Here is a 27,036-nt window from a genome sequence, read left to right on the forward strand (position 1 = left end):
GAGACAAGTGCACCACAGTGGTGTGTCTGAATGTAAAAGAGGGATACAAAGTAAAAAATATTGAAGTGAGTTGTTACTACAGAATACTTCGCTCATAATTGTAACAGTCTACATATCCCGTCTAGGAAACTTTCAGATATTTATGAGAAATGTCGATGCATTATTGAGCTATCTGCCAGACAAGAAGGTACATTCAGTAGGTTGTGGAGATTTCAGTGTAGATTTCTTAAAAGATACATACAGGAAAAGTAGATTATACCATTACTTGGGTGTTTCATCTTGTGTGCAACAAGATCACGGGACACTGATTAACAACTTTTTATAGATGGTGCTCGAGCCGAAACAGTTCAAGTGTACCCAGTTGCTAAAGGACTATCTGATCATGATGCATAATTAATGGAAATAAACAGTATGGCCCCTTACAACCCTGAGGCAGGATCATACAATGCGGTGAGGATTATTAATGAGATCAGGATACAACATTTTATGAGTAAGGTAAAAGGAATGATATGGGATGAGGTATGTGTAGAAAGAGCTAAAGTCAAATTCAGTTTATTCTATAAAAATATTAGTAAATGTGTGTCAATGTTTGAAAGTTGCTTTCCTAAAAAATTATCCAGAATATCCACTAAAAAAAGAAAAAGAGTAAGCTCTGAATAACTAATGGAATTAAAATCTCATGTAAGAGGAAGAGTGAAGTTTATGTAAAAGCCAGAATAGTTAAAGAACTGTCATTATTTGCATACTAAAAATACTGTAGTATTTTAATGAAAGTCATTAAAATGTCCAGAAGTATGCATGTGTTGATAGAAATAAGTAACACAGATGATAAGATTAAAACTAAAGGGAGATGAAAATCTAATAGTCATGGGGGATTGGAATGCAGTTGTAGGGGAAGGAGTAGAAGAAAAAGTTACAGTAGAATATGAGCTTGGGACAAAGGATGAGAAAGGAGAAAGACTAATCGAGTTCTGTAATAAATTTCAGCTAGTAATAATGAATACTTTGTTCAAGGATCACAAGAGGAGGAGTTATACTTGGAAAAGGCTGAGTGATAAGGGAAGATTTTAGTTAGATTACATCATGGTCAGACAGAGATTCTGAAATCAGATACTGGATTGTAAATCGTACCCAGGAGCAGGTATAGACTCAGATCACAATGTAGTAGTGATGAAGAGTAGACTGAAGTTTAAGAGATTAGTCAGGAAGAACGAATACACAAGCAGATGTGATACAGAAGTACTAAGGCACGATGAGATACGCTTGAAGTTCTCTAAGCCATAGATACTGCAATAAGGAATTGTTAGTAAGCAGTACATTTGAAGAGGAACAGACATCTCTGAAGAGGACAATCATGGAAGTTGGAAAGAAAAACATATGTACAAAGAAGGTAACTACTAAGAAATGATGGGTAACTGAAGAAATACTTCAGTTTATTGATGAAAGAAGGAAGTTAAAAAAAATCAGGAATACAGAAATACAAGTCACTGAGGAATGAAATAAAGAGGAAGTGCAGGGAAGCTAAGATGAAAAATGTGAAGAAATTGAAAAAGAAAGAACTGACTCAGCAGATAGGGAAGTCAAAATTACCTCTGATGGAATTAAAAGAAAGGGTGGTAATATTAAAAGTGCAATGGAAATTCTGCTGTTGAATACAGAGGAGAGAACGCATAGGTGGAAAGAGTACATTGAAGGTCTCTATGAGGGGGAAGAGTTGTCCGATGTGACAGAAGAAGAAATAGGAGTCGACTGAGAAGAAATAGGGAATCCAGTATTAGAATCAGAATTTAAGAGAGCTTTGGAGGACTTAAGATCGAGTGAGGCAGAAGGGATAGGTAACATTCCATCGGGATTTCTAGAAACATTGGGGAAGGGGCAACAAAATGACTATTCACATTGGTGTGTAGAATGTATGAGTCTGGCAATATACCATCTGACTTTCAGATTCCGAAGACTGCTAGAGCTGACAAGCACGAGAATTATTGCACAGTCAGCTTAACAGTGCATGCATCCAAGTTGCTGACAAGAATAATATGAAGAAGAATGGGAAAGAAAATTGAGGATGCATTAGGGGCACCAGAGAGGCAATTCTGACATTGCGATTCATGATGGAAGTAAGACTAAAGAAGTTTTGGGTCCACTCCTATTCCTTATGTATGTGAATGATCTTCCACTTGATATTTAACAAGCAAAATTGGTACGTCTTGCAGATGATACTAGTGTTGTTATAAATCCCATTAGAGAGGAAGCAACAGAGGAGTTGGTAGATGACATTTTCCAATGAATTATTAAGTTGTTCTCTGAAAATGAGCTCTTCCTAAATTTCGAAAAAAAAAATAAATAAAAATTAAAAATATAAAAAAAATTACACATCAGTTCTGTACAACAAATAGAGTCATGATTAGATTACAGATTGCATTCAGTTTTTGGTTCACAGACCCAAAAATGAGACAACTCTTGTGGGTGTGGAATATGTCAAAAAGTATAACATAAATCATATAGAACACTTGAATATAATACTCACTTCCCTGATCATTTGTCAGGAGATTGTCAAAATATGTGAATACTGTACAGTAAACTGGAATTGAATATTTACAGAGTTAATACATTGTCAGAATGAAACATAGTTATGCACTTTTAATAAATTTATTGTAGACAAAATACCTAATTTTAACTGGTTGTGACCAAGTGCTGTCGAAACTGAAACCAACCGGACATTTTTTACTTAAGCTTTTCTAACAGTCCCTGTGAAGATATTCATCTTTAGAGCAGAAGGAGTTGCCTCTGAAAAAGTCTTTCAAACACTGTTTAAACTGTGCTTTACCTGAAACCAGATTTTTAATTATTACTGGCAATTTATTGAAAATGTGTGTTCCCGAATATTGGACCCCTTTTTGGGTCAAGATAACGATTATAGGTCTTTATGATTTTCTCATTCCTGGTATTGATACTATATTTTGAGCTATTGGTTGGAAATAGAGACATATTATTTGTGACAAATTTCATTAAGGAAAAAAAAAATGGTTCAAATGGCTCTGAGCACTATGGGACTCAACTGCTGTGGTTATCAGTCCCCTAGAACTTAGAACTACTTAAACCTAACTAACCTAAGGACATCACACACATCCATGCCCGAGGCAGGATTCGAACCTGCGACCGTAGCAGTCCCACGGTTCCGGACTGCGCGCCTAGAACCGCGAGACCACCGCGGCCGGCCAAAATTCATTAAGGAATGAATATATTGAGAAGTAGCAGAGCTCCTTGAACAGGTTACTACTTGATGTTCTTGAATTTACACCATAAATGAGTCTTATTACATGCTTTTGCTCTCTTAAAAACTTTTTCTCGGTTTGATGAGTTACCCCAGAATACGGTCCCATATGATACGATAGAATGAAAGTAAGCAAAATATGCAAGTCTTTTTACTTTTATATCTGCGACATCATTCCCATTGCAAATACAAACTTGTTTAGGTGCTTCAGCAGTTCTGTGATAGGCCCTTACCAACTGAATTTTTATTGTGTTGTAATCCCAGAAATTTAATGCTATCAACCTCTTCGATCTGTGTGTCTTTGTTTGTTAGACACATGCTGGAAGGAAATCTCTTACAGGTTCTGAACTGCTTACGGTGGGTCTTTTCTAAGTATAATGAGAGTGAATTACCTTTATACCATTTATTAATGTCAGTGAAAATTTGATTACAGCCATTTCTAGATCTGTACCTGACATTCTATGTATTGCGATGTTTGTATCATCTGCAAAGAAAACAAACTTAGCGTCTGGAACTTCTGTTGCCCTGGCCAACACATTCTCCACATCTCTCACCCACTGAAAAAAATTTGGCCCTGGTTTGTTGAGAGATTAATATGACTGCTCTCACCAGTCACTACGATTAGTGAACTCCAGCATTGAGTTGAAGCAGCATGGAATGCCATACCCATACCTGTCATCCAAGTTTCAATTGTATCAAAACTTAGCCAGCAGACTTAGTAAAAATTTGGACATTGTGTGTATCAGATGGAGAATACGTAGGTCAACAATTAGTAGTGCAGGTAGTCTCTTCCAGAGCCATTCAGATCCCTACCCTGCCATGTGTGATGAAGTCAAGGGAGGGCTGGTGTAACAGCCACAGTTGTTGTTGAATATTCTTTGCATCTAAATGGCTCTCCGAGATCTACATGTACATCTACATACGTACTCCGCAATCCACCATACGGTGCGTGACGGAGGGTACGTCGTACCACAACTAGCATCTTCTCTCCCTGTTCCACTCCCAAACAGAACGAGGGAAAAATGACTGCCTATATGCCTCTGTAGGATCCCTAATCTCTCTTATATTATCTTTGTGGTCTTTCCGCGAAATATAAGTTGGCGGCAGTAAAATTGTACTGCAGTCAGCTTCAAATGCTGGTTCTCGTAATTTCCTCAGTAGCGATTCACGAAAAGAATGCCTCCTTTCCTCCAGAGACTCCCACCCGAGTTCCTGTAGCATTTCCGTAACACTCACGTGGTGATAAAACCTACCAGTAACAAATCTAGCAGCCCACCTCTGAATTGCTTCTATGTCCTCCCTCAATCCGACCTGATAGGGATCCCAAACGCTCGAGCAGTACTCAAGAAAAGGTCGTATTAGTGTTTTATAAGTGGTCTCCTTTACAGATGAACCACATCTTCCCAAAATTCTACCAATGAACCGAAGACGACTATCCACCTTCCCACAACTGCCATTACATGCTTGTCCCACTTCATATCGCTCTGCAATCTTACGCCCAAATATTTAATCGATGTGACTGTGTCAAGCGCTACACTACTAATGGAGTATTCAAACATTACGGGCTTCTTTTGCCTATTCATTTGCATTAATTTACATTTATCTATATTTAGAGTTAGCTGCCATTCTTTACATCAATCACAAATCCTGTCCAAGTCATCTTGTATCCTCCTACAGTCACTCAATGACGACACCTTCCCGTACACCACAGCATCATCAGCAAACAGCCGCACATTGCTATCCACCCTATCCAAAAGATCATTTATGTAGATAGAAAACAACAGCGGACCTACCACACTTCCATGGGGCACTCCAGATGATACCCTCACCTCGAATGAACACTCACCATCGAGGACAACGTACTGGGTTCTATTACTTAAGAAGTCTTCGAGCCACTCACATACTTGGGAACCAATCCCATATGCTCGTACCTTAGGAGTCTGCAGTGGGGCACCGAGTCAAACGCTTTCCAGAAGTCGAGGAATATGGCATCCGTCTGATATCCTTCATCCATGGTTCGCAAGATGATATGTGAAAAAAGGGCGAGTTGCGTTTCGCAGGAGCAATGCTTTCTAAAGCCGTGCTGATGCATGGACAGCAACTTCTCTGTCTGAAGGAAATTCATTATATTCGAACTGAGAATATGTTCGAGAATCCTGCAACAAACCGATGTTAAGGATATTGGATGTTAAGGAGATTGGCAGTAAAATGTTCCAAGGCTTGTTGTACTACACAAAGGGCAACAAAATGTCCATACTAGTGCGAGAAGCTTTCTCACTGATGGGCCTGATATCATCCTTCATCACATAATTGAAGCTAAAACCCAAACTTTTACCTGCGTTCCTGACTATAATTACGTTTGTCTGTACCAAGATATTTCCTGAAAGTAAAACTCATAGGTGACATAGCTGTGCTCTCCTATTGGCTTAAAAATGCTGATTAAGAGACGATAATCACTTAGTTGTACATTCCCTTCCAATGACTACCACATACATGTGAGAATTTCTTGGTCTCTACAACATTTTACTTTTTGTTCTTAGTCTGCACTCTAGGCAAGCTGCTGTTAGGATCCTTCTGAATGTGAGTTACCTACATAGTCTTGTCAATACACTCTCCAAAGCATGCAGCTGAGATATGTTAGATGATAATATCAGAGGTGCAGTGTCTCCTAGATTATTTCTGTGGTAAGGCAGGCTGACTGCATTCAGTTCTTGTGATCTATCCTGAACATTATTGTAGCTTGAAGTTATATTAACTCATCGTGTGTAACTGCCAAATCAGCTCTAGTTTGAAAGATTAGCTGCTCTTTTCCCATATGGTGTATGGATTATGGCTTTCCTAGTGTGGTATAGGGATTGTGCCAGTTATTGCATTCAGCTAAAGTAACGCATGTGCACCCCCCCCCCCCCCCCCCACACACACACACACTCTTTTCTGACATATTTCTCACCATTTAACAAAGATTGATCTCATCTGTCGTAAATAACCAATTTTTAGACCAGTGCAGTCATTGTAAATTCTGACATATTTATCACAGATTGATCTCATCTGTCGTAAATAACCAATTTTTAGACCAGTGTAGTCATTTTAAATTGTGGTGAAGTAATAGTGGAACATCACAATGTCTAGTATCTTTGAGTTAAAAGTCTGTTGTATTTTGATATTTCTAGCTGTACTGCAGAATTAAGAAATCTGTCCGTTGATGTGACAGCTCCAAATCAGATATCAGATTTCTACACCATCTTTGCGTATTATTTGACATCCTGTAAAATGATTACTGTACTATAGTTGAGTCAGCATAAAAAAATCCCTGACAGTTGCAGTGAGATGTAGGTAGCGTATTATCGTGTCTACATCAACCAGTCACATAACATAATTTGTAAATATCCCTACGACAAAGCTTCTATAACGTGGCTGTTGTTTTTGGCAGCAGCCATTTGCACTTATCGGTTGAAAGCTGGGAACAGTGCTGCCAGCTTCAGGGATGATATCTTATGCTAACTCAACAATAGGTGTGTGCATTTAGCTTTCTTTTCAACTTTGGATAAAATCCTGTTTGATAATTTTTGTTCTGCTTGTAGTTATCATTACAACAAAATACACAATGAGTGGCATAAGGTTGGATGTACAGTGGTCTCGCAGTCATCCTACCAAGTTCATTACGTGGGGCACCGAAATTTATCTGTACGAAGTATTATCAAAAGCTGACACACCAAGAGCAACATGTGAGTATCTTTCATAGGTATTGCATTTTAGTAAAAAGATTCTTGTGATTTACAAGTAAAAGCTGACAAAGGTTGCTTGTTGCTACCTAAAACATAACAGTTTTGTTTGAAAATATAAAATATACTTCTTCCTTTTTTCTGGGACAGGTATAAAGGTGTCAGACAGTACATATGCGAATCTGCTAGCCACAAATTCGAGCCATCACTACATCAAATGCATTGACATATTTCCTCACCCAGAACCGGATATCCTCCTGGCTGTAGGACAAGCGAGTGGCAAAGTAACTCTCACTGCTTTTGGACCAACTGTCTTTGATTCCAGAGGGATTACTGGCAAGGAACTTGGTATGTATTACAAACTTTCCCTCCCTCCCCTCTGTGTGTGCGTGTGTGTGTGTGTGTGTGTGTGTGTGTGTGTGTGTGTTGTGTGTGTGTGTGTGTGTGTGTGTGTGTGTGTTGGGGGGGGGGCAGATGGGGGGACGTGTGTTTTGTTGTAATCCTGGAAGTGTGATACTTTTCAAATGTATTGGTAAGTTACTCAATGAATATCAACTAACTGTCAAAATTAACTTTTTCCTTAATTAATTTTTCATTTTGCAGTGGAGTGTATGCCTATATGAAGCTTTGTGGTAGATTAAAGCTGTATACTAGACTGAACTCTAACTCTGGACCTTTGCCTTCTACGGAAAAGTGCTCTACTGACTGAGTTACCCTAGCACAACTCGTGCAACGTCTGTGCCTCTGATCCATTGCTGTCATCGTGTGTACTATCATCGCTGTGCATAGTAGATACCATTAGTGAATTCTTTTTCCATTTCTTGTTTGGAACATATGAGCAAAGGAGGCAATTGTTGGCTGGTTTTTCCCCATATGTGAAAATGCTGCTATTTACTGGTGTACTCTTTGTTGATGGCAGTTGTTGTGGAATTTCTCTCATATTTTGTGGCTGTGAGTTGATCATTGGTGAACTGTTCACATTTCTGCCTGTGTACTCAGTGGATTAAATTAGTAGGAACACGACTTCTGCTGTGTTATTGGGTGTGTGGTATGGACCAGCATGCTGTTTGGCTGCATATACGTCTATATTTATGATGTAAAAAATTCAGTTCTACAATCACAGAGTGCATATACTTTTATATCTTATTTTGCAAGCTTATTTGGAATATACTGTCTGAAACAGTGTCATCCAAGGAATCCCTTCAGCAACTTCTTTATTGTTGTCTATGCTTCTGTACATGGACAAACTCATCAAATACTTGATTGGTACCAGATATCTTTTTAGTTCTTCTACACCCTTTCATCAAATCTTACTGCTTGGAGAAGAGTGTCGAACCTCTGTTTGCTCATGGACACAATAAAAAAATCCAGTACAGTCTTATTAGTGGCTCACAGTTCATCACTTTTGAGATACTGTGACTTCTTCTCTCTTGTGAGGTATAAAACACCAAGAAAAGCAGACAAATCTTCAAAATCTGTATTTGGGCAGTCTTGAACACTTCATGAATAAGCTGCTGCCATTCTGTTTAGTTCATCATTTGTATGTTGTACAATGTGGCCGTTTACACTAGAAGAAAATAATTTACAGCAATCCAGAACTGTTTCAAATGTTTGGCTCCCTCTTTACTAAACCTGGAAGCTGTGTCCCAACATTCCGATGAGCAGCTTTTGCTGGAGGGGCTTTATGCTTGAACTTTTTTTTCCCCTCTGTCCCTACCATGAGATACATCAGGATTTGCAGAAGTTGGAAGCAGTTACGGAATTACTGTCAGCCGGCTCCATTGCTGTGTTGATCTCTTCATGATCCAGCATCTGAAGAGAAACAAGCATTCTATTTAGATATTTTCGTCTATTTGTTTTGTAGACAAGTCAGTAGGTGTTCGTCTGCCATGACACTCTTCCTGTGAAATTTTGTGTATTTTTGCGTCTGAATGAGCATGCCATGTTCTTGGTGTAAGCAACTGCTTATTTCAGTATGTAAAACCCAATAAAAATAAAAGCATCAAGGCCCTGAAGCAAATTCACGTGTGATGTAAGCAACAGTCTGTCGGGTGGGGAAGGGGAAAGGGAAGGGGAAGGGATAGTAGTGCACAGGTGGGGAGAGAAACAAATGCTGTCTGGTGGAGTGTGCAAGGACTATACTGCCAACGGGCACAGCTTCGGGAGGTTGCGGGGTAGGGAGGTGGTGAAAAAAGGGGCAAAGAAGGAGAGGTGCAGGAAAGATGGGCGCATGTGTTGGGAGAGGGCTGCAAATAAATGGGGTGGGAGATGAGAACGAGGAGGGGATGATATGGCTCGGGGGGGGGGGGGGGGGTCTGGAAACTGTTGGTGAAGGGTTTGAGGACAGTATGTTAGCATAGGTTGAGGCTGGGATTTATCTTTTAATGAACAGAGGCTGTGGCCAAAAGCTTTATACGAGTTTCTTTTAATCGTGTCTGTCTGCAACTTAACTTGTCTTCTTTACAGTAAGTATCAATCTGTCTTTTACTATATTGTTGATATTTCTACCTGCAGTTTCTGTTGTTTGAAAGACTTAATATATGCAGAATATGTCCAGAAGAAAACATTAACCTAGTTGCTCATTACTAGCACAGAGAAACAGACTAAAAGAAAAGCATCATAGTGTTTCAGCAATGCACGATAAATTGTTGCATAACAGCTACCATATGAGAAAAAATCTGAAAATGTTCTCTTCTTGAAACAAAGCTGGAACTAGCAGGCTTAACTTGAATTTGACTGATGAAAGACCTGTGGGCTGCAGGTTAGAGATATCAGAGAAAGCATTGCTAGAGCAACACTTCAGTATCTTTAATATATGTTTAAATGTTTTAGTAAAATTGTGAATGTTAACTTTTTTCTCAAGAGCGAGTGATTAAAGTTTAATTTCTATTTACTTCTTGTATATTAGAAATGGACGACTGCATGCATGAAGCATCCTTTGATGTTGTGATGCATAGGTGTTACTTTTTTGAACAGAAGTTACAAAATAAATGCCGTAGAAGTGGAGAATTCAAACCTTTCCTGTTCGTCTGTGCCAGTACAATATCTCTTCTGCAAGAAACTTTCAAGGGAAGACATCTGTCTACTGGAGAACTCTTTTGGAAGTTTACCGTTGTATTTAAAGACCATAAACACAATAAAATTCTCTAGACAACCTCTAAAGCCAGATAATCAAAGTTTCCAAATACTTTAGTTGGTGTTTGAATAACGGTTGCATATCAGGAATAAGTGATTGTGTATAATTTTCTTTTATTGACATGCTGAATGCTGTACTTTTGGTTCTTGTACTTCACATATTTACAGAATCTGATATATGTGAGGTTTTTTGTTTGTGAGCACAGTAATTCACCTGGAGAAAAGATTCAAACTCAGGATCTGTAAGTGTTTGAGTACTGTTCACATCTTCTATGTGTGTTTTTCACATTTTTTATCTGAAAGCTTAAATGTTTAGCAGTCTTTTCATTGTGCCTGTCTGCAGCTATGCGCCCCTTCTATTGCTGAGTAGCGATGTATTCTTTTCATAATACTGTTGTTTTTCCATTCTTCTTTTGAATTCAGGCTTGGGACCAGCACAGTTGAAGCTGAAAATGTAATTTTCCTTTTTTATTTGTTTTTCATCTAATTTCTTACTCCAAACCAACTTCTTTTCAATAGAATATACTGTTTGAAAGATAATCACCCTCTAAACAACAGTAGGCTTTCATCAATTCAGAGCTCTAGAATTGTTTGAATTTTATCACCAATGTTTCTAATTTTGAAGAACTTGTTTTCTTCATTGCTAGAAGAGTTGTCACTAAATGAAGCATTTTCAAAATTAAAAGAAAATGATATCTGCACATAATTTCTCTGAAAACTGTGTGATAAAGTTTAGTCCCTGGACCAGCAGTTACTAATTTTCAGTTTTCTTATATGAGTCATAAGCAGTCAAATAGTAATCCTTTTTATTTCTACACTTACAATTGACACTGCACTGATTCTCCTATATTTGCATTGGTATACACTGAGGTGACAAAAGTCATAGGATAGCGATATGCACCTATACAAATTGTGATAGTATCATGTACACAAGGTATGTATGGGCAGTGCATTGGTGGAGATGTCATTTGTACCCAACTGCTTCATGTGAAAAGGTTTCTGATATGGTTATGGCTACACAACAGGAATTAACAGACTTTGAACACGGAATGGTAGTTGTAGCTAGATGCATGGGACATTCCATTTTGGAAATTGTTAAGGAATTCAATATTCCAAGATCCACAGTGTCAAGAGTGTGCCAAGCATACCAAATTTCAGGCATTATTTATCACCATGGGCAACTCTGTGGTCAGTGGCCTTCACTTAACAACCGAGAGCAGCAGGATTTGCATAGAGTTGTCAGTTCTAACAGACATGCAAAACTACATGAAATAACTGCAGAAATCAATGTGGGATGTAGACGAAAGTATCTATTCAGACAGTGTGGCAAAATTTGCCGTAAATGGGCTATAGCAGCAAACAACTGATGTGAGTGCCTTTGCTAACAACATGATATCACCTGCAGCACCTTTCCTGGGATTGAAACAATATCAGTGGGACCCTAGAAGACTGGAGGGCTGTGGCCTGGTCAGCTGAGTCCTGATATTTCAGTTGGTAACAGCTGATGGTAGGGTTCGAGGTTGGTGCAGACCCCACAAAGCCATGGACCCAAGTTTCAATAAGGCATTGTCCATGCTGGTGGAGGCTCCATAATGGTGTGGGCTGTGTTTACATGGAATGGACTGGGTCATCTGGTCCAACTGAACCGTCATTGATTGGAAGTCATTATGTTTGGCTACTTGGAGACCATTTACAGCCATTCGTGGACTTCATGTTCCCAAACAGCAATGTCACATCATTGGGCCACAGTTGTTTGTGATTGATTTGAAGAAAATTCTGGGCAGTTTGAGCTTATGATTTGGCCACCCAGATTGCCTGACATGAATCCCATTGAACAGTTATGGGGCATAATTGAGACGTCGCTTTGTGCACAACATCCTGCACCATTAACATTTTAGCACTTGTTACGCTGGGCAAAAGGAGGACCAACACAATATTTGGAAGTATCCCATGACTTTTGTCACCTCATTGTGTAAATAAAATCTTTTTGTTTCATCTGCAAAAGATTTCATCAGGTCTTCTGTTAAAAATACAAGGAAAAATGACAGAATGCTGTAATTTTGATCTAATCAATGCTCGTGTCTTGAAGCTGAATCATCAAATGCATGCACAAATGGCCGAAAATCACTTTCCTTCCAGGGAAATGTGTCACTGAAACATGCTTTTTTTATGAGATAATTCATTCTTACTATGAAAAATGTCAGATTCTGAAGAATTTTCATTGCTTTTAGAGACAGATGAATGTTTCGTACCAGCTGACTTACTTGGCTGAGAACTGTTACTTGGAGATTCTGTTACATTGTCATCATCATTATCAAAGATGTATACAGTATATGTAGACTGAAGCGACGAATGCATGTCTCCCTCCTCAGTCTAGATACTCGTTTACATCTCAGCCCACTTTATATTCCCCCTAAACTCGAATAGCATTGCAGACGAATGAACATTTGTTCCAAGGGCACCAGGGTGACATAGTGGTTAGTGCATCTGCCTGGTGAGCAGGAGACCCGAGTTCGAATCACAGCCTTGGTATAAATTTTCATTTGTCTCATCAGTATACGCACATACATCACAAATATTTTAGACTTGAAAATCGTCTCTGGAACCATATAGTTTCATTCGATTAAAGCAGCTATGCATAGGTTTCAGGTAGGATCCCCTGTTTTGTTTGATGCCATGGTAGTTGAAGAGCCTCTGCAGTGCTGTTCCAGTTTTGGAGGAATATCAGATGGACTGAGGTGTGTGTGGGGATTTGGGTGTGCTAGGGTAGTCCATGCAGTTGTGCACAGCCACTGTGTCAGGGTGGCATAGTGTTTAGCGCATCTGTCTGCTGGGCAGGAGACCTGGGTTCGAATCATGTCAGTCTGCGTGCATGCGAGGTGTGACCAATAAGTAACGGGAGTGGTTTGCTTGGATCTGATTCTAAATGATCACTGACACAGCGGCCAGAGATGGCAGTCAAGTGTGCATGAGTTATGTCTGGGAGATTGTGTGATTGTGTATGTGCTCTAGTTTTCTGACAAAGGCTATGGCCGAAAATTTAGCTGTGAGAGTGTGATTGTCTTTTCTACATACTTGTGTGCGGCTCAGCAATCACCTTTGTGGTGAGTTGCTTCCTATCCTCGTTAGTACTGATTCTCTGAGTATTTTATGCAAGTTATCTGTTTGCACAGGTTAATCACTGTGGTCTCATTTTATCAACATGGTGTCTGTGACATATAAATAGCTGTCCACACAAGTAGACTTCCATGACGGGGCAAAACTGCAGCCATTTCAGCCGATCTGAAGCATTTCAGCTGATCTGAAGCCCATCGTTTCCCACCAATGTGGAAGCCCTACCTGTTGGATCTAGTCTCACTGACCTACCCACAGGCTGGGTCTGTTTGTGTTTGGGATAATGTGGAGGATTTTAGTGGTTTATCCAAGGACCTGGGACTGCGGTGCTCCAGGGCAGGCCAGAGGCCTCGTGCAATGGATTCAGGAATTGCGACTGTCTTACCGCAAGTGCATTGTACAGTGCGGCGTTTTATAGACATTTTATTTATTCTAGTACATTTTGGCACCTAGAAAGTAGTTTATATTTTAGAAAGTATGGATGATAAGAAGAAGAAAATTGTGGCAGTGGCTGGTGGTTTGTACACTATGTACTCATATATTTCTTGAAAGAAAAATCACACAATACCTGTAAAATAATAGACATTACACAGTGGGTAATAACTGACAATAACATAGTAGAACTGACATTTTATTGGTCACCTATAGTGTCGGTTTACACAACTCTTCCCCCCTTTATACACTTCTTTCAAGATGTCTACATTTTTCTGAGGTTATTTTTGAAGTCAGGGAAGATATTTTAAATATGTCTTTTGACTCCAAGAAAATGCATATTTTTGTCACCAAGTGTGTTTCATTCTATTGAAATAAAATAAAAACAGTGGTCTTAATGAAACACATATACCATTTGGCCTGCTTTCTCCATCTAAAGACAGTTCATTACAAAAGATGTTGATATTAGTACTTAAGATTTTTGCTCACAAGGGGGTGAAATTCAAAATTCCTTACCTTTTGTTGTCAGCTTATGTCTTTACGTACCCTTGGGATCTCAAAATTTATCAGGGAAAAATGCTGAAACTTGTCTGTAAATCAGGGAATGTCATTTGGGGAAACTTGTGGCAACACTGATTTGGCATCACCTCTAAGTTGTCGGGTGTAGTACAACAGTTGGTGTTGTGAGAGATAGAAAAGACAGCTGGATGTAGCCAACTTAGTTGAATGGCATGGGTGTGTTGTTTACAGGACAAACAGCAAGATAGGGCCATTTTACAAATTGGTCCTACTTAAACTTCAGAGGAAATGTTCAGGTGGTTAGGTGTTCATCATTTTTGTCATTCAGAGCCCACTGTGACTGTAACTAGTTTTATGTTTGGAGTTGAACATTTTCAGGCAGTGATAAGGGTAATATTTGTTTTAAATACTTGAATAAGTAGAATCGTCACTGCACGAGATCAGGAAAGAAAGTTTTTGACGTTTATAGCAACCCAAGGTGACACAACTTTTGCTGTATGTGATTGACCCTCTTTGTGCATATAAATGAGGGAAAATTCGCAGGTATACACAAATCCACTTTTTCTCAGTGTGTGTTTGAACCTTAGCATATATTTTAAAATTTCGTATTGGGAATAAACATTGTTAGTAGCAAGATACCCAAATATTACATTGTAGCAAAATGTTGTAGTGCCTAGCATTTTCAGTTCTGAGTAACACATTCATACTAAGTACAATTTACCTTTAACCACTCAGTACAGGTGTTACTTTAGAAATGCTCATGTTCAAAAGCTTGGTTGGTTTACCATTGAAAGTTGTAGCTAATTGTGAAATTTCTGCAATGTAATATTTACCTTCTCAGTAATCTGCAAACTTAAAATCTGCTGTACATTTTCAACTTTTCTGTTTCTTTACTTTTGGATAAAAACTGTAAATCCACAAACAGATATTATTGATGCAAATTAGTGGTTAAGTCCCAGAATTAAATAGCTTCTTTTGATGTGTTCTTTGTATTGTTAGCAAGCTTTATAAATATTTTTTGAATGGATGGATTGTATGCTTTCTGATGAAATGTATTATTACTTCACTATTCCTCCATCTCACTATAATTTATTTTTTGCAGTCCCAAGACATTCAAGACAATGTAATGGTGTTGCTTGGAGTCCTGTGGATAGCAATTTACTTGCTGTTGGTTTAGACAAAAACAGAGCTGACCACTCACTGTTGGTTTGGGACTTAACCAGATGTCATTTGCAACAGCAGATGCCTGACAGTGTTCGACCTTGTGCAGAACTGGGGCTGTCAGAGACAACTCACTCATTAGCCTGGTTACAGCCAAGAAATATTGTATTAGGAATGAACAGTAAACATTTGAAAGTATTTGACATCAGGGGTGAGTTCATTTGGTTTATATCTATGTTCTTGACATAGCTCTGAAGGATTTATATTGACATGTTTCATTTCAGATTCATTTTTCAAAACTCACTGCATTATCCAATTAAAATTACAAACATTTTGTGCTATAAAATTACAAGGTGAAAGAGCAGCTGGCATGTAATTAAACTTCAGGTGCCAAAAGTCTGTATACTTGTGACAGACCTATATAAAAGTACAGAAAACAAAAAGCTGTCTTAGGTTTGAGAGCTATTATTTTCTTCTTTGGGGAGGGAAGAGGAACAGATTGGGGAAGGTGAGAAACAAGGGGTGCTTCACTCAGACCTCAGCTTAAGAGGGAGCCATCTGTTGTGAATCCGGTGTGTGTGTGTGTGTGTGTGTGTGTGTGAGGGGGGGAAGGGGTCCGTGTTCATGTGCGTACGTGATCTCGTGAAAATAAGTGATAGCCAAACGTTATAGTTTTCTCAAATGAATTATCCTTGGCTACACGTATTTCACATTATCTTACAAATTGTGATGTTGCCCAAAAAGTGTCAGTGGAAGCTTGGAGGCTTGCGAGTGCCAGTGTACAAAAGCTTGCACCGAACCTCCAGTTTTTGAAGCAATAGTTCCTTCATTAAGGGCTAAAGAGAAAGAAGGAAGAAACAAATTGTCAATCTTGACAGCATGTGAGTGATGTGAGTGGAAGATGTCGCTTATAATTGTGGGACAAGGTGATACGATGCTAGGATAAGGGAATGTAGACATCTTGGCTCCACTAAAATTATAGGCTTCAGTAACAAGTGGACTGCAGTTATTAGGACTAATAGCATTTTCTAAACAGTGATAAAATACATGGTATTAACATTTTATTTATGCTGAACATATGACATAAGCCAGAGGACTGTTAGTGTAATTTAGTTTTAACTGTTACATGTTCCATGGATGATGTCATCATAGTATTGTAGATCATCTCAGGTTAGTCAACAGGTAGCTTTTTCAGTTGGTTCTGTGGCTACACAGATAACTCACAAAGTTGTCTGTAGACCAATTTAGCCCATGATCATGCTAAGTGAACTTCATTTTAGATTTAAAATAACAGGAAAAAAACACAGTTACACTTTTACAGATAAAAATGATGATAACAACAATATAAAAAGAATAGATTGCTATGCATGGTATAGGGTAGGTGTTGAGTTGCAGACAGGCACAATGAAAAGGCTTCAGTTGCTGCATTGCACCTGTCTGTAGCTCAACGCCTCCTCTGTGCAGTAAACAGCAATCTATCCTTTTCATATTGTTGTTGGTTTGCCCTGGACTTTCCATTGTTTAAAGTGTTAATGAAGTAGATGTAATATTGTCTTCAAAGTTATTCTTATCGTCTGTAGGCATTTCAGATCATTGGGTGAATGTGTAAAAAAATATTACGGTTTTAAAGTTCACTGTATCCTATACTGTGCTGAGGTTGAGTTGTGTTTACTGTTTGTACCCACATTCACAGTAAATTGAATTAGACATACTAACCTGATAGTGTGTAGCTCATTATGTCAGACTTGCATCATGATGTTGACACCATGAGTCACCATAATATTAAGGGAACCATCTTGATAGGTGATCTGTGTTGTACTGTGACCTTGCTATCAGCATATGCTATGGCACATCAGTCCAGGCAAATTTTGAATTTTTGCTATGTGTCAAGTGGGGCTAACATCACTTACACTAACCTCTGTGTCTTTTGATGTACATTGAGTAGCAATAGATATATGAAGGGGTTGCTTCTTTAGTCCATTACGTAGAGCAGTTTCTGGATGTATGGTTGGTTATTGGCCATTGTCCACTATTTAACTGCTAATTTGTGGTGCCTCTGCCCATTTTTGCAGTCTGTACTTGAATCTGACACACTGTCTGTCAGGTACAGCTCAGTGTATAGACATATTACTGAAATATAAAATCTGTGCAATTGCAAAATTTAATGAAGGGCATAATATAATGAAATGTGTTTAAAAAGAAGACAGGAGAGTTGGGTTAATTGTATGACCAGTTGAAATATTTAAAATATGCTGCTCCTTGTTAAATATGTCTGCCTGTATTATGAGGCTTGCCTATTAAGTTTATACACCAAGTGATGATGTTGAAATGCAACTTTTTTTTAAAAAAAGTGGTTATTGTTAAAACAATGCTAGCTTGAAAAGTAACTGATGTTTATTTATGGTCAGTGTGTAAAGAAACAGTTTTGTGAAAAACTGTAAATTTTGTGTGAAGACATTAATTGGATGATTTTCCATGATTTTCGTAAAGGCCTAGCTTAGCATCACTACCTTAAATCATTTTGTTCAACTTTTGGTAACCAGTTGTCAATGTTGTGTTTCTTCTAGTGATGAATTTTGTTAAGGTAAACCAAAATTAGTTATTGTTCCAAAAATCTGTGAGTCTGAGCACATGATTGAAGAGGATCAACATGTAACTTACTTGAGAGGGATGCTTCTTTAGGTATATCAAAGACTGCAGTATATTATGTTTTTCATGAACATTTACCTGTGGAATAAATTGTACACCTCAGAAACAATTAAATGACTGGCACAAAAAAATATTTTTATTTAATTGTTTATGTAGAAACTTAGAGGCAGCTTTTTGTATTAGTCTATGTAATAAATAATTAAAAACAATGTTTATTAAATGCTATTTAGTGTCCTCCAAATGACCAGCACACAGCCTTGCGCACAAACGGGCCAAGTATACTTACCTTGTAAACTGAATCATTCCACAGCATTTCAGTAGAAGTTATACATGTGAACTATGGAACATGCAAATGACTGACAAAATAACTAATATATTAAAATGATGTATTTAATGACTGTGTGTCGCTTTGTATTAACGAATGCACTAAAATTACTATAGCATTAGCAAGTTTTTGCAGCATTGGGTCAGAACAATAATTATTCTCTAGAATACAATATTCTTGTAGACTGTGGGGAAAGTATTATAACCAGACTCATATTTCATATTTAAGGGCAAAGTTTTCACGTGAACACTCCAAATATTAATTAAGTAATTCTTCTCTATTTATATAGTACCAGAGAGAAAGTTAAAACTTTTTTTTTTTTTTTTGGATATACATTGCGTTGAAATTGTGGCCTTATGTGTGCTTCTATCTTGCAGATTCGAACAGAGCAGTGAATGCAACTAACACAAAAGCTGTGTTTGGTGTCTGTATTGATCCACACATGGAGAACCAGTTAGCATCATTTATTGAAAACCAGATATATATTTGGGATCTTAGAAACTTTGAGAAGCCTGTGCTCACACTAAATCAAGGGAAACCTGTCACAAAGATTTTATGGTGTCCTACCAGGTTTGTTGCTATTGGTGTCTGTAGGACTTACATTGGGCCTTATATTTACTATTCAGCACTAGTGCTTACATCTGAAAATGCTGGCCAAGTAAAGAAGACGGAATACAGCTCTTTGTGCCTGTCTTACCACTAGCAAGTAATTTTTCAGTCAAAACATAGTAAGTGGTACATAGAAATGTTTCTGCCTTGATAATTGCCTAGATTAGTTACGAGCTCATTTATGACATACTAGAGACATGCTATTTGGTATATCACTGTCTGAACAGATCTATATAGGCCCAACAGTACTGACCGACTGCTTTGTCATCCTCTGCCAATGGGCGTCACTGGATGTGGAATGCGGATGTGGAGGGACATGTGGTCAGCACACCACTCTCATGGCTGTTGTCCGTTTTTGTGACTGGGGCTGCCACTTCACAAGTAGCTCCATTATTAACATCAAAAGGGATGTGTGCACCCCATTTGCCAACAGCACACGGCAGACTCAGATGGTCGCCCATCCAAGTGCTAGCCCAGGCCGACAGCGCTTAACTTCAGTGATATGATGGTGTTGCCATTGTGGCAAGACCGTTAAATTATTTGGTATATGAGAGTATATAATTCATTAAATATTATTTTACTACCAGCATATCATGCCACATATTTTCAAACTGGATCAAAAACACAATTACTGGGTTCCCTTTGTTACAGTTTTATTTGTTTCAAATGGTTCAAATGGCTCTAAGCACTATGGGACTTAACATCTGAGGTCATCAGTCCCCAGACTTAGAACTACTTAAACCGGACTAACCTAAGGACATCACACACATCCATGCCCGAGGCAGGATTTGAACCTGCGACCGTAGCAGCAGCGCAGTTCCGGACTGAAGTGCCTAAAACCGCTCGGCCACAGCGGCCGGCGTTTCAAATGGTGTGACTCTGTGGATTATTGGCAAAGTGCCAGAGTATGGATCCAAAGGTCTTGGGTTCAATCCCCAGTCATTCGTAGGGGTTTTTATCTGACTGTTTTCACTTCTGACAAAGTTGGTTGCTACAAAGAATGTAGAGTTGTGTCGTGGTTCAGAATCCAATTTAACTGTAGGTCCATTGTAACTGGCTGGATAAGTCAGTTCAAGGTCAAGGAAGGCAATGGCATATCACTTTAAACACAACCATGCCTATTAAAGCACTGTATGCTCAAATAATTCTTCAGACTGATGATGACAGCTTTATTTTGTACTACTGTATGTCAAATGATGCTTTTTATGTTGTTTATTTGCCTTTCTTGTGGGCCACCTTTTTAATACGATTTAGTTGAGCTCTCGATGTTTCTCCGGAAGAGTCTTGTCGGTTACTGTAGATGATTGTGTTGTGTAGAATGTGAAATTGCTGTTATTATCATAGAAAGAAGGAGAACTTCTTTGCTAACATTTTTCCTGTGTATTATTATTATTATTTCTTTACTTTCTCAGACGTTAAGTCTGGTTGAGAATGGAAAGTGACGCGGACCTTGATCAAGCGTCACTTCCTATTAACTGTACGGTATGTGTTATATTGCATTTAGGAACTTTCGGGTAATTGAACATGTATCAATAATTATATATGTGTTTGGATGTAGCTGTATTGCATTGATGTACTGGTGGATATTGTGTGGTATGACTCCTGTAGTTGATACTATAATTGGTATGATGTCAACTTTATCCTGATGCCACATGTCTTTGACTTCCTCAGCCAGTTGGATGTACTTTTCAATTTTTTCTCCTGTTTTCTTTTGTATATTTGTTGTATTGGGTATGGATATTTCGATTAGTTGTGTTAATTTCTTCTTTTTATTGGTGAGTATGATGTCAGGTTTGTTATGTGGCGTTGTTTTATCTGTTATAATGGTTCTGTTCCAGTATAATTTGTATTCATCATTCTCCAGTACATTTTGTGGTGCATACTTGTATGTAGGAACTTGTTGTTTTAAAAGTTAATGTTGTAAGGCAAGCTGTTGATGTATTATTTTTGCGACATTGTCATGTCTTCTGGGGTATTCTGTATTTGCTAGTATTGTACATCCGCTTGTGATGTGATCTACTGTTTCTATTTGTTGTTTACAAAGTCTGCATTTATCTGTTGTGGTATTGGGATCTTTAATAATATGCTTGCTGTAATACCTGGTGTTTATTGTTTGATCCTGTATTGCAATCATGAATCCTTCTGTCTCACTGTATATATTGCCTTTTCTTAGCCATGTGTTGGATGCGTCTTGATCGATGTGTGGCTGTGTTAGATGATACGGGTGCTTGCCATGAAGTGTTTTCTTTTTCCAATTTACTTTCTTCGTATCTGTTGATGTTATGTGGTCTAAAGGGTTGTAGAGGTGGTTATGAAATTGTAGTGGTGTAGCCGATGTATTTATATGAGTGATTGCTTTGTGTATTTTGCTAGTTTCTGCTCGTTCTAGAAAGAATTTTCTTAAATTGTCTACCTGTCCATAATGTAGGTTTTTTATATCGATAAATCCCCTTCCTCCTTCCTTTCTGCTTAATGTGAATCTTTCTGTTGCTGAATGTATGTGATGTATTCTATATTTGTGGCATTGTGAGCGTGTAAGTGTATTGAGTGCTTCTAGGTCTGTGTTACTCCATTTCACTACTCCAAATGAGTACGTCAATATTGGTATGGCATAAGTATTTATAGCTTTTGTCTTGTTTCTTGCTGTCAATTCTGTTTTCAGTATTTTTGTTAGTCTTTGTCTATATTTTTCTTTTAGTTCTTCTTTAATATTTGTATTATCTATTCCTATTTTTTGTCTATATCCTAGATATTTATAGGCATCCGTTTTTTCCATCGCTTCTATGCAGCCGCTGTGGTTATCCAATATGTAATCTTCTTGTTTAGTGTGTTTTCCCTTGACTATGCTATTTTTCTTACATTTGTCTGTTCCAAAAGCCATACTTATATCATTGCTGAATACTTCTGTTATCTTTAGTAATTGGTTGAGTTGTTGATTTGTTGCTGCCAGTAGTTTTAGATCATCCATGTATAGCAAATGTGTGATTTTGTGTGGGTATGTTCCAGTAATATTGTATCCATAATTTGTATTATTTAGCATGTTGGATAGTGGGTTCAGAGCAAGGCAGAACCAGAAAGGACTTAATGAGTCTCCTTGGTATATTCCATGCTTAATCTGTATTGGCTGTGATGTGATATTATTTGAATTTGTTTGGATATTAAGTGTGGTTTTCCAATTTTTCATTACTATGTTTAGGAACTGTATCAATTTAGGATCTACTTTGTATATTTCCAATATTTGTAGTAACCATGAGTGAGGTACACTATCAAAAGCTTTTTGGTAATCAATGTATGCGTAGTGTAGAGACCTTTGTTTAGTTTTAGCTTGATATGTCACCTCTGCATCTATTATCAGTTGCTCTTTACATCCTCGTGCTCCTTTGCAACAGCCTTTTTGTTCTTCATTTATAATTTTGTTCTGTGTTGTATGTGTCATTAATTTCTGTTTAATGATTGAAGTTAATATTTTGTATATTGTTGGTAGGCATGTTATGGGGCGATATTTAGCTGGGTTCGCTGTGTCTGCTTGATCTTTAGGTTTCAGATAAGTTATTCCATGTGTAAGTGTATCAGGGAATGTGTATGGGTCTGCAATGTAACTGTTAAATAATTTAGTTAGATGTGAATGTGTTGAGGTGAACTTCTTTAACCAGAAATTTGCTATTTTATCATTTCCAGCGGCTTTCCAATTGTGAGTAGAATTAATTGCTTGGGTGACTTCATGTTGCAAAATTATCACTTCAGGCATTTGTGGTATCATCTTGTATGTGTCTGTTTCTGCTTGTATCCACCGTGCATGCCTGTTATGTTGTACCGGGTTAGACCATATGTTGCTCCAGAAGTGTTCCATGTCTGTTATGTTTGGTGGATTGTTTATTTTAATGTGTGTGTTATCTATTGTCTGGTAAAATTTCTTTTGGTTTGTGTTGAATGTTTGGTTTTGTTTCCTTCTATTTTCACTTTTTTTGTATCTTCTGAGTCGTTTGGCTAATGCTTGTAATTTCTGCTTCTTTTCGTCTAATTGCTCTGTCGCTTCTTGTTGTGAGATTTTACCTAACCTTTTTCGTTTTTTTTTTCCGAGATTTCATTTCTTATAAATTGTGTTAGCTGTCCGATGTCTTTTCTCAGTTTTTCTATTCTGATCTGTAGCCTGTGTTGCCATGCTGGTTTTGTGGGTTTCTTCTGTGTGTTGGTTGGTTCTGATCTCTGTCTAGTGTGTATATTTAGTGTAGTGAGTGCTCCTATATAAACCAGTAGTTGTAACTCTTCCATAGTTGTGTTTTCATTTATTTTGTTGTGTATGATTGTGTTGATAGTTTTTATTGTTGTTTCGACTTGTGGGTTATTTGGTGGTCTATGCAAGAATGGTCTAATGTCTGTATTTGTGTCTTTGTATTCTATATATGTCAACTGAAATTTTTCTTCTATATCTAACATGTGTGTCACTTCGTGTTCTATTTGTGCTTGTTCTGGTGGCTGTCTTAAGATTTCGTTTTCCTCTGATTGTTTAATTGGTGCGTGTTGTTCTTTGTTTGTTTGCTCTGGGATGTTTGAGTCCATTACTGTATTTTTTTCTTCTTCTGATTGCACATTATTTTGTTCCAGTATTTGTTGTACTTGTTGTTTGATGTTTTCTAATTCTGACTGGGGTATCCTGTTATTTTTGATTATTACACGGATCTGATCAGCTAGTCGTTGTTCTGTTAAAAATTTTAATTCTGGGTATCTGGTAATAAATGTTGTGTATACTTGTGATCTGTATCCAGTTGTGTTGGTTCCTAGGTTTGTTGCTTGGTAATAACAGAACATGAGGTGTCGATTAACTTCATCTGACCATCTCGTCCTCTGTCTTTGTTTTCCTTCTATGGTGGTTGCAGGAAGCATATCCTGCAAAACACCTCTATTTGGATTTAAATCATTTTCCAGTTGGCTAGCAGCGTCGTTACCATTGTGGGCGGGCATAGGGTTCAAGCGTCGTCCCCGACCATGACGACGCTTGTCCGAGGCTTCTTTAGTTCTGTCCTGAACCAACTAATCACACTAAAGGGGGGTTAGCCCTATTAGTGGTTTGTTCTTTTCGTCGCCTTTTACGACTGGCAGAACATACCGGAGGCCTATTCTTTTCCCGTTATTGTTATTATTATTATTATTATTATTATTATTATTAACAGCAGCAACTGCTGTCAGTAATAGCACAGTCAGCATCACATTGTATGTTCCAAGCAGTCTTACATTTACTCATGGTGACATTCACAATGCTACTCCACTTTGTAGAACTTAAAAATGTCAAAGTAAGTTCTTTAAACAGTGTGATTGACTAGTTTTAGTCACTGTTCCTGTACACATAGGGTACGGGAGACTTTCACCTATATATACATTTGTGCCATTGTCAACAGACGTAATCTTCTGGGGTCATTGCTTAGAGATAGTTGCTCCATAAACCTGCATGATATTCGGCACACAGTTGTGGGAACTGATGAAGTAGAACCAACACTCTTGGAGAGAAGTGTGCAGCCGTGTAGTACACACAGCATAACATCATTTTCATGGCATCCTGCTTCCGAGAACAGATTAATTGCTATTGATGCTGTAGGTAAGAGAATTAACTTTGAACACTAGTGTACCATAAATATGTCTAGCATTTTGCATATATTAGCATTTTCCTTCTACAGGATCAATCAGGGACTATATTGTATCAGAAAGAATTACAGTTAACTGTTCTCCACGATTTGACCTAGTTTGGATTCATGGTGGAAGATCTCTGAAAAAACTTAATGAAAATTTTGCAGTTTATGGATTATGCAGTGATATTTCCACAACAATGAAGAAAAGAGCTATGAATGAATATGGGCTGAAGGTAAGCATTTAAATGATGGCCCTAAATTTAAGTGCTGCCACTTTTGGACTGTTCCGTGGATGCTTCTCATTCCCAAGTGTCACTTGTCCTTCCTTCTGTCCTGTCTCCATCTCCCTGCCTCCTTTTTCCTTTCACCCACTCCATCAAACCTAACTCCTCACTCCAATTGGGCTGCAGTACCATGGCAATGAAGCCGTGCATATTTTTGAGTTGTGAAGAGAGAATGATTAAGTATCAGATTACAAGATTAGTGATGAATAACTTGAGCACATCACATCGTTTAACTATTTAGGGGCAATATTGAGAAGAGATCTGGACAACAGACTGTGAGGATGCAGAATTTTTGCAAAATTAAACTTGGGATTTTTCCCTTAAAAGTCAAAGGTGTGAACGTTTTCTGTACCCTCTTCATCTGTAAATGAATAAACATGGTGGTAGTTAATTTTATGTGGGAGGTTGCACTTTCTAAATAATAGGCAGGTGGATATTTTTACATATGATATTATGTGTTGCTGTAAATATTTGTTTGTATTATTTGCTTGAGGTACTCATTGGCGGTTGGAGTTCGCCAGCAGATACCTTTACGTCACAGCTAGTACTGCATGGAGCTTCCAACACCTTGTGGACTGCTTAGGGGAATGTTGGAGTACGCAATGTCAGGAGTTATCAATGAGGATGTTATTCGACAATGGATGTATGAATTCTTTTGTAAAATATCTGCAGATTGTTTTAGTGTGAATGAAATCTATACTCGTTTCAGACTTATGTATCCAACTAGTAATAAACGTGAATCGTTATCTGTAATAGTGGACGTTCATTTCAGTATTAGAGATTGGAGAAGAATTAATAAGTGATATATTTATAAGGAAACCTATGCCAGTAATTTCATGGTAGGCACTCACATATCCTCTCCTGCATGTGAAATATGAATCTGCCCTGAAGAATTTTGATTCAAAGAGTAACAGAGTAGACGAGACATGTTGAGAAGAATTAGGCATTTAAAAGAGAAGAAACAATATATTGAAGAATACTTCATTTATGATTATTGTTACACAAGATTGAAGAATTTTCACTGCTTTCATGTTAAATGTGTGTTATGAAGTAATGGTCGCACACGACATCATCACGTATGTGAGCACTGTCATACAGTTAACAAAGCTAGGCAACTACATGAAATAAAAATAACAAAATACTTTGAATACTAAATAGAAATGGAGATTGGGTTTTATATTTCATTGCTGAAGTGATTTAAGAGATTATTTTGATGTGATCTATAAGTACAGCGGTTAAGTGATGTGAATTAAATCTGCGTAATATTTACACTACTGTACAGAAGAGCTGATGTTTACTGAAAATGATGATAATTGTTTGTTTAATGCATCAAAATGGTATTAAGTGCTACATATGTGAACTGGGTACAATTTTATAATATAGATTATTAATTGCAAATAAGAAATGAAAGTAAGTTTTTCTTGATAATGTTAATAAGCAACCCATTGTGAAAAAATCAAGATGAAGAAAAATGCACTGTTACACATCATCTAACAACATTTGGCAACTAACAGAAAGTACAAAGAAGTGTTTTCATACATAGAAATAAATTTAAATTGTCCTTCAGTGAAAGTAAATCAAAGGTTGCTTGTAGATAAACAAATGTAAGAAATTCCAGGATGGAATAAAGGTAATGTTATGAAAAGGAGAGATTGTTACTCACCATACAGAGGAGATGTTTAGTCACAGACTGGCACAACAAAAAACAGCTATACATTTAAGCTTTCAGCCAAAGGCCTCCTTCTAAAGTAGAAAACACATGTACACATGACCACTGTGTCTGGCTACTGGGGCCGCACTGCGAGCATCTGTGCAGGGACAGTGGAGGAAGAGGGAGAGAGAGAGAGAGAGAGAGAGAGAGAGAGAGAGAGAGAGAGAGAGAGAGAGTGAGTGTGTGTTTCCTCATCTCCTCTACGTTGAGTAGCAATCTACCTTTTCCATAATGTTATTGTAAACAGATGAAGAAGATTCACATGCTATAAAATTTTATTGGATGTAGTCTCAGTCAGCAAGAAGATTAGTTCAAGAAGGCAATGACATTCTACACATTAGGTGTACTCTATCAATTTAACAGTGATTGCCAGCGTGAATTTTGCAAGCAGCGGATTTTACACGATATGTACAGGTGGCATAGTCAGCAATCAACACACAGCATCTGTGAGCTATGTGTCATGCAGACGACAACCAGCAA

At 37.9% G+C, this 27,036-nt stretch overlaps 1 protein-coding gene across 2 annotated transcripts in view; it reads left to right on the plus strand.

Annotated features, from left to right (window-relative positions):
- LOC126246795 (GATOR complex protein MIOS) overlaps positions 1-27,036 on the plus strand; it is a 214,967-nt gene that overhangs the window by 23,713 nt on the left and 164,218 nt on the right. The window contains exons 2-7 of one of the 2 annotated variants that reach the window (XM_049948423.1): positions 6,853-6,996; positions 7,144-7,341; positions 15,296-15,565; positions 18,706-18,898; positions 24,334-24,530; positions 24,610-24,794. In XM_049948423.1, the coding sequence (XP_049804380.1) occupies positions 6,876-6,996; positions 7,144-7,341; positions 15,296-15,565; positions 18,706-18,898; positions 24,334-24,530; positions 24,610-24,794 (1,164 nt within the window). In that variant the 5' untranslated portion in view covers positions 6,853-6,875. The remainder of the gene's footprint in view (positions 1-6,852; positions 6,997-7,143; positions 7,342-15,295; positions 15,566-18,705; positions 18,899-24,333; positions 24,531-24,609; positions 24,795-27,036) is intronic. The other variant, XM_049948424.1, reaches the window with a different exon arrangement.

The sequence above is a fragment of the Schistocerca nitens genome, chromosome 1, assembly GCF_023898315.1.
Source record: "Schistocerca nitens isolate TAMUIC-IGC-003100 chromosome 1, iqSchNite1.1, whole genome shotgun sequence".
NCBI lineage: Eukaryota > Metazoa > Arthropoda > Insecta > Orthoptera > Acrididae > Schistocerca > Schistocerca nitens.